This window comes from Protopterus annectens, chromosome 3.part0 (genome assembly GCF_019279795.1).
Source record: "Protopterus annectens isolate FY-2018-M chromosome 3.part0, PAN1.0, whole genome shotgun sequence".
Classification (NCBI taxonomy): Eukaryota; Metazoa; Chordata; order Ceratodontiformes; family Protopteridae; genus Protopterus; species Protopterus annectens.
In genome coordinates this window covers 776812673-776821572 of record NC_056731.1, presented here as the reverse complement: position 1 = coordinate 776821572, position 8900 = coordinate 776812673, and the positions used below count along the sequence as shown (strand labels likewise).

At 40.3% G+C, this 8900-nt stretch overlaps 1 protein-coding gene across 2 annotated transcripts in view; it reads right to left on the bottom strand.

Moving 5' to 3' along the window:
- Nucleotides 1-3731: 3731 nt before the first annotated feature.
- CCDC127 (coiled-coil domain containing 127) overlaps nucleotides 3732-8900 on the bottom strand; it is a 142892-nt gene continuing 137723 nt past the window's right edge. For both annotated transcript variants that reach the window (XM_044065117.1, XM_044065118.1), the window contains exon 3: nucleotides 3732-4656. In XM_044065117.1, coding sequence (XP_043921052.1) covers nucleotides 3986-4656 — 671 coding nt within the window. In that variant the 3' untranslated portion in view covers nucleotides 3732-3985. The remainder of the gene's footprint in view (nucleotides 4657-8900) is intronic.

Below are 8900 nucleotides of genomic sequence, written 5' to 3'. Positions count from 1 at the left end.
CTGTATTTTTTAAAAGAAAAAGTGCATAAAAGGTACTTAAATTCTCTTATACGTCCAGTTGAATATAACCAAGTTCTTAGCTTGCCAAGCTGAAGTTTTAAAGCAGGAATTATTTCACATGCACCAGTTTAAATATGCAAGGACAGGAAATCACTGAATGTGGCTACCCCACACCTGTAATTACTAGCAAATAACAAAATTCAGCCAACACTAGCTTTTAGTTCAAGTTACTGAAGAGCAGAATAACCAGTTAAAAATTCCTTCAACACTCCTTCATACACAGTTTAAATCAATTTAAATACTGTATTTTTAAAAGAAAAAGTGCATAAAAAGGTACTTAAATTCTCTTATACGTCCAGTTGAATATAACCAAGTTCTTAGCTTGCCAAGCTGAAGTTTTAAAGCAGGAATTATTTCACATGCACCAGTTTAAATATGCAAGGACAGGAAATCACTGAATGTGGCTACCCCACACCTGTAATTACTAGCAAATAACAAAATTCAGCCAACACTAGCTTTTAGTTCAAGTTACTGAAGAGCAGAATAACCAGTTAAAAATTCCTTCAACACTCCTTCATACACAGTTTAAATCAATTTAAATACTGTATTTTTAAAAGAAAAAGTGCATAAAAGGTACTTAAATTCTCTTATCGTCCAGTTGAATATAACCAAGTTCTTAGCTTGCCAAGCTGAAGTTTTAAAGCAGGAATTATTTCACATGCACCAGTTTAAATATGCAAGGACAGGAAATCACTGAATGTGGCTACCCCACACCTGTAATTACTAGCAAATAACAAAATTCAGCCAACACTAGCTTTTAGTTCAAGTTACTGAAGAGCAGAATAACCAGTTAAAAATTCCTTCAACACTCCTTCATACACAGTTTAAATCAATTTAAATACTGTATTTTTAAAAGAAAAAGTGCATAAAAAGGTACTTAAATTCTCTTATCGTCCAGTTGAATATAACCAAGTTCTTAGCTTGCCAAGCTGAAGTTTTAAAGCAGGAATTATTTCACATGCACCAGTTTAAATATGCAAGGACAGGAAATCACTGAATGTGGCTACCCCCACACCTGTAATTACTAGCAAATAACAAAATTCAGCCAACACTAGCTTTTAGTTCAAGTTACTGAAGAGCAGAATAACCAGTTAAAAATTCCTTCAACACTCCTTCATACACAGTTTAAATCAATTTAAATACTGTATTTTTAAAAGAAAAAGTGCATAAAAAGGTACTTAAATTCTCTTATACGTCCAGTTGAATATAACCAAGTTCTTAGCTTGCCAAGCTGAAGTTTTAAAGCAGGAATTATTTCACATGCACCAGTTTAAATATGCAAGGACAGGAAATCACTGAATGTGGCTACCCCCACACCTGTAATTACTAGCAAATAACAAAATTCAGCCAACACTAGCTTTTAGTTCAAGTTACTGAAGAGCAGAATAACCAGTTAAAATTCCTTCAACACTCCTTCATACACAGTTTAAATCAATTTAAATACTGTATTTTTAAAAGAAAAGTGCATAAAAGGTACTTAAATTCTCTTATACGTCCAGTTGAATATAACCAAGTTCTTAGCTTGCCAAGCTGAAGTTTTAAAGCAGGAATTATTTCACATGCACCAGTTTAAATATGCAAGGACAGGAAATCACTGAATGTGGCTACCCCCACACCTGTAATTACTAGCAAATAACAAAATTCAGCCAACACTAGCTTTTAGTTCAAGTTACTGAAGAGCAGAATAACCAGTTAAAAATTCCTTCAACACTCCTTCATACACAGTTTAAATCAATTTAAATACTGTATTTTTAAAAGAAAAGTGCATAAAAAGGTACTTAAATTCTCTTATACGTCCAGTTGAATATAACCAAGTTCTTAGCTTGCCAAGCTGAAGTTTTAAAGCAGGAATTATTTCACATGCACCAGTTTAAATATGCAAGGACAGGAAATCACTGAATGTGGCTACCCCCACACCTGTAATTACTAGCAAATAACAAAATTCAGCCAACACTAGCTTTTAGTTCAAGTTACTGAAGAGCAGAATAACCAGTTAAAAATTCCTTCAACACTCCTTCATACACAGTTTAAATCAATTTAAATACTGTATTTTTAAAAGAAAAAGTGCATAAAAGGTACTTAAATTCTCTTATACGTCCAGTTGAATATAACCAAGTTCTTAGCTTGCCAAGCTGAAGTTTTAAAGCAGGAATTATTTCACATGCACCAGTTTAAATATGCAAGGACAGGAAATCACTGAATGTGGCTACCCCACACCTGTAATTACTAGCAAATAACAAAATTCAGCCAACACTAGCTTTTAGTTCAAGTTACTGAAGAGCAGAATAACCAGTTAAAAATTCCTTCAACACTCCTTCATACACAGTTTAAATCAATTTAAATACTGTATTTTTTAAAAGAAAAAGTGCATAAAAAGGTACTTAAATTCTCTTATACGTCCAGTTGAATATAACCAAGTTCTTAGCTTGCCAAGCTGAAGTTTTAAAGCAGGAATTATTTCACATGCACCAGTTTAAATATGCAAGGACAGGAAATCACTGAATGTGGCTACCCCCACACCTGTAATTACTAGCAAATAACAAAATTCAGCCAACACTAGCTTTTAGTTCAAGTTACTGAAGAGCAGAATAACCAGTTAAAAATTCCTTCAACACTCCTTCATACACAAGGCAGGAATATTACCGAACAGAACTCCAGGATGTATTCCCAAAGTGTGTGCACGGATGCTGCCTCCCTTCTCAGCCTGCTGTAATTTATACCCGACCTAGTAACAGATCATGAGATTGACACCTGCAGCAATTGGAGAGACCCCAAAAGTTCCTCACCAAAAGGATAAAGGGACTCCAAAATCTGTCATATGCTGCCAGACTGAAGAAACTCCAGCTCTATTCAGTCGCATACCGCCTGCTCAGAAGTGACCTGTGCCTGACATACAAGGCCATGTCCAACCCGGAATTAATGGACATGCTCCACCTCAAAAAATCCAAATCTACCAGATCCACTAGAGCAAGCGACTTAAACCTTAGCACGGATATAAATAGGACATGCTGGAGGGATAGATTTGTCACCTAGAGACTCCCTATGCTGTGGAATAAAATCCCAGTCCATGTGAGGCAGAGCACCTCGCTGGCTCTGTTCAAGAGAAATCTTGACCGGTGGATGGGAGATCGTAGGTTTACCCCGGGAATCATCTCTGTGTCACTGCTGGACAGAGGCACAACAAACTAATGGGCACAGTATTTTTTAACATAAGGGGTGGCGTAAGCCACAAAACTTTGGGCTAGGCTTATAAATGCCTTAGGGCAGATAGCCTAGTATAAACCTATGAACCTATGAATCTGAACCTTCTGTGTTAAGAGGAGATTGTTGAGAGGTGTTGTTACATCACCTAAACAAAACATTTCCTTAACCAAATTATTTAATTAACATAATTCTTTTGCAAAATACAGCCTTATCTACTACATTTTTTCTGCTCAAGTCTACAAAGGATGTTCCTCAGTGCAGTCTGCCAAGCCTTTGAAGCGTCTTTGATAACGTATATATATTGTATATAAGCAAGAAACAAAAAAAGGAAAACTAAACCAATAAGAAAGAAAGAGAGAGAGAAAAACAGGACTCAAGAAAACAGCTTTGTCCAGTTTTCTCAAATTACTAAGCATCCGTGCTTAATGGTATTATTACAAAAATGTTCAGAGAAAAGTAGCAAGCTGTTCACGTTTACAATCACGAGAGTTTATTTGCATTTTGCAGTTTCAAAATTATTTTTTAAAGTTAGGCAGAAAGAACCCCAACCAAATTACTATTATAATTTTGAAGGGTAAATTAATATGCAATATGTAAACAATCCCATATACAGGTTGCTCAGCCACTTAACATGAGGATATTAGCACACACTCACCAGTATACATACATCAGTAGTTTGAATTTCGAAACCTTACTATTCTTTAAGCAAAACCTCATTGAACTATTTACCCAGTATAGACTTTTGCACATTTTTAAACTTCTGTATTTCAATTTGTAGGCCCCAGTATTTAAGATAGAGCCACATCAATTTACCATTTTGCCTAATGTCAGTGTTCATGACATTGGCACAGTAACTATCATTTTTAAAAATGTCCTTCAGTCCATCTTCCATTTTCAAATGTAAAGCCACAGGATTTGTTGCAGCCTTAACTAACAAGTCCTTCTCAATTTCTAATCGTTTCACTTTTGGAATAATGAAGCTGCAACGAACATTTTGTCTATCTACCAGCGCGTCTTCAATTTCTTCAAGCACAGCTGTAGCTGTCTTATGCCATCCTTCTTCCTTTTCTATTGCACTTCTGTACAAGACTGCTGCTGCTCCCGAGTGGAGCATAGCTTGCTTCTCCTCTTGAATGCGTTGCTTTTCTAGCTCTAAGAGCTTCCGCTCTTCTACCAACTTATGACTTTGAGAGATCAAGGCACTTTTATAACTCTCAACCCGCTGTTGTTGCTTTTCAATTTCCAACTCTAAACGGGCAACGGTTCGTCGATTTTCTATCAAGTTTTCACGGTATTTCATTTCAAGATCCTTCTGGATGGAGTCCACATCTTTCTTGAATTCTTCTTTGGCTTTTGTTATTTCTTTTTGAGATTCTCTTGACCAGATCCAACCTATAAAACACAGATACACAAATATAACAAATATGTAAAATGATGACAAATACCAAGGATAACTGACCCAAAGAAGAATACAACATTGATATTCCAGGTACTCTAGCAGCCATGATGCTCCACAGTAAAACTCTTTTGACATTATTTACTCAGAATGCCAGCACAGAAATTCACTTACATAATGTAATCAAAGTACCAACATGATCAAACTGACTTATTAAAAGATGGAAGAGAGACACTCTTTCTACCAAAGCATTGTGCAACAATGCCAGAAAAGTACAGTTGTGTACACTTACCATAAATGTAGATGTTCAGGTGTATTCACTGTTGCAATCATCACACTTGGATTATCTGCCTGCAGGTAGCCTTCAGTAGGCCCGAATACCAGAGTCTTGGGATTTCTGCGTCGGATGCTGTCGCCTCTTCCATGACGTCAGGGGTATTAGAACATACAGCAGACACCATTACATCAGTTTTTTCTTGCCCCAAATGTCAGCAGCCCCCAAAATAGGAAGCTATTAAATGGTGTGGAACACCTCCAGTAAAAAGTAAATACCCCTGTCATAGAATATGGCCATAAAGAGGATAGGCAGAAAGGATAGAGAAAGTCAGGCGTCTGGAGGGAGGGAAACCAGGACTGCAACAGTGAATACACTCAAACATCTACATTTATGGTAAGTGTACACAACTGTACTATGTTCTTCGTGTTTCACTGTTGCAGTCATCACACTTGGGTTGATTCCCAAAGCCGAGGAGGAAGGGTGGAGGCAGTCAAGAAGTGTTAGGGCTGGCTAGCAGGCCTTGTAAGACTGCTGTAGCGAATCCAGCTCTGGATTTAGAAAAAATAGTTACATGGTAATGCTTGGTGAAGGTGTGTACAGAACGTCAGGTTGCAGTTTCCAGGATGTCCCTGGTAGGGATTCCTCTGAGAAATGCTGTAGAGGTTGAGGTAGCCCTAGTGGAATGAGTTCAGTTCTGATCCCCTGTGGGGTAGGTTTTCCATGGTGTTTGTATTAGAAATGGATGTAGTGTGCTATCCATTTGGAAATGGTTTGCTTTGAAATGGCCTTGCCCTATGCCCCTGTAGCAAAGCTGACTAGCAGCTGGTCAGATTTTCTGAAAGGTTTAGTCCCGTCAAGGTAGAACCTGAGCTGTCTGTGCATGTCCAAGGAGTGCAGGATCCTTTCCCTTTTATTCTGAGGATTAGGGAAAAAGGTTGGCATATGGATGGATTGGTTTAAAGCCACAATGGATACCACCTTCGGCATAAATGATGGGTTAGTCCTGAGGGAAACCCTGTCAGCATGGAAAACAATGAAGGGTTCCATGGTCATTAGTGCCTGTAACTCAGACACTCTTCTTGCTGAAGTGATGGCTAGTAGTAAGGCTGTTTTCCAAGAGAGGAATTTTAACTCTGCTGAAGCATCAGGTTCAAAAGGGGGAAGCGTGAGCTTTTCCAGTACAAAGTTAAGGTCCCAGGCCGGGGTGGGAGCTCTCCTAGGGGGCCTTAAATTGTTAGCTCCTCTCAGGAACTGTTTGATGAGAGTATTATAATGAGCTGAGATGGCAGAGGCATGAATCATAATGGATGAGAAGGATAGGCCTCTGTGGAGCAGCTCTGCTAGGTAATCAAGGATTTGAGTTAAGGTGGGCAAGGCTGTGTCCTTTCCTTGAGACTGACTCCAAGAACAATATTTTTTCCACTTTTCAGCATAGGATTTCCTAGTACTAGGCCTTCTGGCTTCAAGGATGACGTCCAGCACTTGTTTGCCGAGGGTTGCTGGTGGTGAATTTAGGGGATAAGCCAGGCTGCAAGGTTTAGGGTTTGCAGCTGTGGATGCAAAATCTGTCCCTCCTGCTGGGACAGCAGGGAAGGTGTCTGATGTAGGTGTCAGGGTGGCACTGCTGTCAGGCTGCGTAGGAGTGGGTACCAGTGCTGGTGTGGCTAGTCTGGGGCAATAAGGATTGTCCTTGGCCTGTCCTGTTTGATCTTGAGTAGTACTTTTGAGCAGAGGGGCAGAGGAGGAAAGGCATAGATTGAGAGGTTTTCCCATGTAAAGGATAGGGCATCCACCTTCCAGACTCTGCTGTGAGGATTCCGAGTGCAAAACTTGTTCAATTTGTGGTTTTGGGGGGAGGCAAAGAGGTCCACCTCTGGTGTCCCCCACCTGTGGGTTAGAAGTTTGAAAGAGTTAGGTTCCAGTTTCCACTCGTGTGGGTCCAACAGATTTCTGCTTAAGTTGTCTGCCAGTGAGTTTTGTTTGCCTGGCAGGAATTGAGCTTGCAGGTCCACTTGGTTGCTCAAGGCTGTGTTCCACAGGGCCATGGCTAATCTGCAGAGTGGGTAGGAATGAGCTCCCCCCTGCTTATGTACCACATAACTGTGGTGTTGTCTGTCTTTATCAGGAACCTCCCTGGAAGGATAAGGTATTTGAAGGCTGTCAGAGCATTCTGCACAGCTAACATCTCTTTTTGATTGATATGCAGGGTAATTTGTCCTGGGCTCCAGTTGCCTTGAATGCATTTGCCTACCATGTGAGCCCCACCCCACCTATGCATAGTCTGATGTGTCTGTTGCCAGGGTTTGGACGGCAAGGGGTTCAATGAAAGGAAGTCCCTTGTTGTGGTTGCATGCCTCTGCCCACCAAAGGAACTCTGCCCTTAGACAAGGTATGATAGGAATCACTGTTTCCAGGTCCTGAGAATGTTGACACCAGAGACTTTAAGTACCACTGAAGTTTCCTCATATGCAGTCTTGCATATGGAATTAGCAGAATGCATGAGGTCATGAACCCTAGGGCTTAAAGTATTTTCCTTGCAGATAGCTGGGTTTTTGTGGCCATTAGTTTGAAGTAGTTTGTGAAATAGATCTGTTTTTCTTGAGTGAGGAATGCCATCTGGGAAGTTGTGTTCAAGCTTGCTCCCAGGAATACAATTTTTTGACTGAGCACCAGTTGTGATTTCTTTTCGTTGATGGTGAACCTCAGTGAAGTTAAGAGTCTTTTTACAAATGCCAGGTGCTGAAGTAACAATTCCTGACTATCCGCCTGAATCAGGCAATCGTCCAAATATGGGTACATTTTAATATTTCTCTGTCTGCAGTATGCAATAGCTGGAGCCAGGCACTTTATGAATACTCTGGACGCAGCAGATAAGCCAAGGGAAGTGCAGAGAACTGACAGTGCATAGAGCCTGCCCTGAAATGTAGATATTTCCTGCAAGACTCCCTTATGAGGATGTGCAGATAAGCTTCTTTTATGTCTAGGGTGACTAACCAGGCATCTTTGTCTAGCAGAGGAAGAAGCTGTTGCAGTGTAAGCATTTGGAATTTTGGGACCACCAGAAGGTGTTGAGGACTGACAGATCCAGGAAAGGGCACCAAGAGCTCTCTTTTTTGGGCACCAGGAACAGTCTGGAGTAGAAACCTTGTCCGCTTTGTACTACTGGAACAGGTTGAATAGCCCTGAAATTGAGAAGGGAAAGTGCTTGCTTTTGAGCTTCTGCCCACTGATTTGAAGGAATGTCTGGCAAACCACTTACGGTTGGCAGTGAATGGAAACAGAATCTGTATCCCTGGGATACAATGTTTAGAACACATCGGGCCTGACAAATGGATATCCAATTTTTTTGCATAAAGGGTGAGCTTTCCTCCTAGGGGTGCAAGTACTTGGACATGGTTGGGAAGGATGATTGAGAAGTCATTGTGAGCTTTTTCCATAAGGGGGTGGCTTACCACTCCCTGTTTTTGAGGTGGGACCACTCCATTGTTTAGATCTCTGCATACCCTGAGACTGTAGCCTTGGTGATCTGTTTCCCCTGGGTTTGGACTCAGAAGGCCTGGGAGGGACTGGAAAGTACCAGTTTTTAGAAGGCCATTGCCTACTGAATCTAGGTGGCTGCACCTGTAAGAAATCTTTTAAATAACTTCTTCTGCTTTTGTGCCAAACAAACAGTCCTGATTTAATAGAGCATCTAGTAATTTTGCTTTGACATGGTCTGGCAGCATTTGTTCCTTCAGCCACGCATGCCTTCTCAGTGCAGACTCAGTGACAACAGCCCTGCAAGATGCTTCTAAGGCATCAAACCCACACTGCAAAGTATGTTTACTAACTTAGTTTGCAGAATGCATAAATTATTGTAAATTTTTATTTTCTGCACAATCTGGAAGTAACACCATTTTTTATTTGATTAGTTCCATAATATGTTGATGGTACTTCAACATGTGAAACTGGCAAATCAAAGCC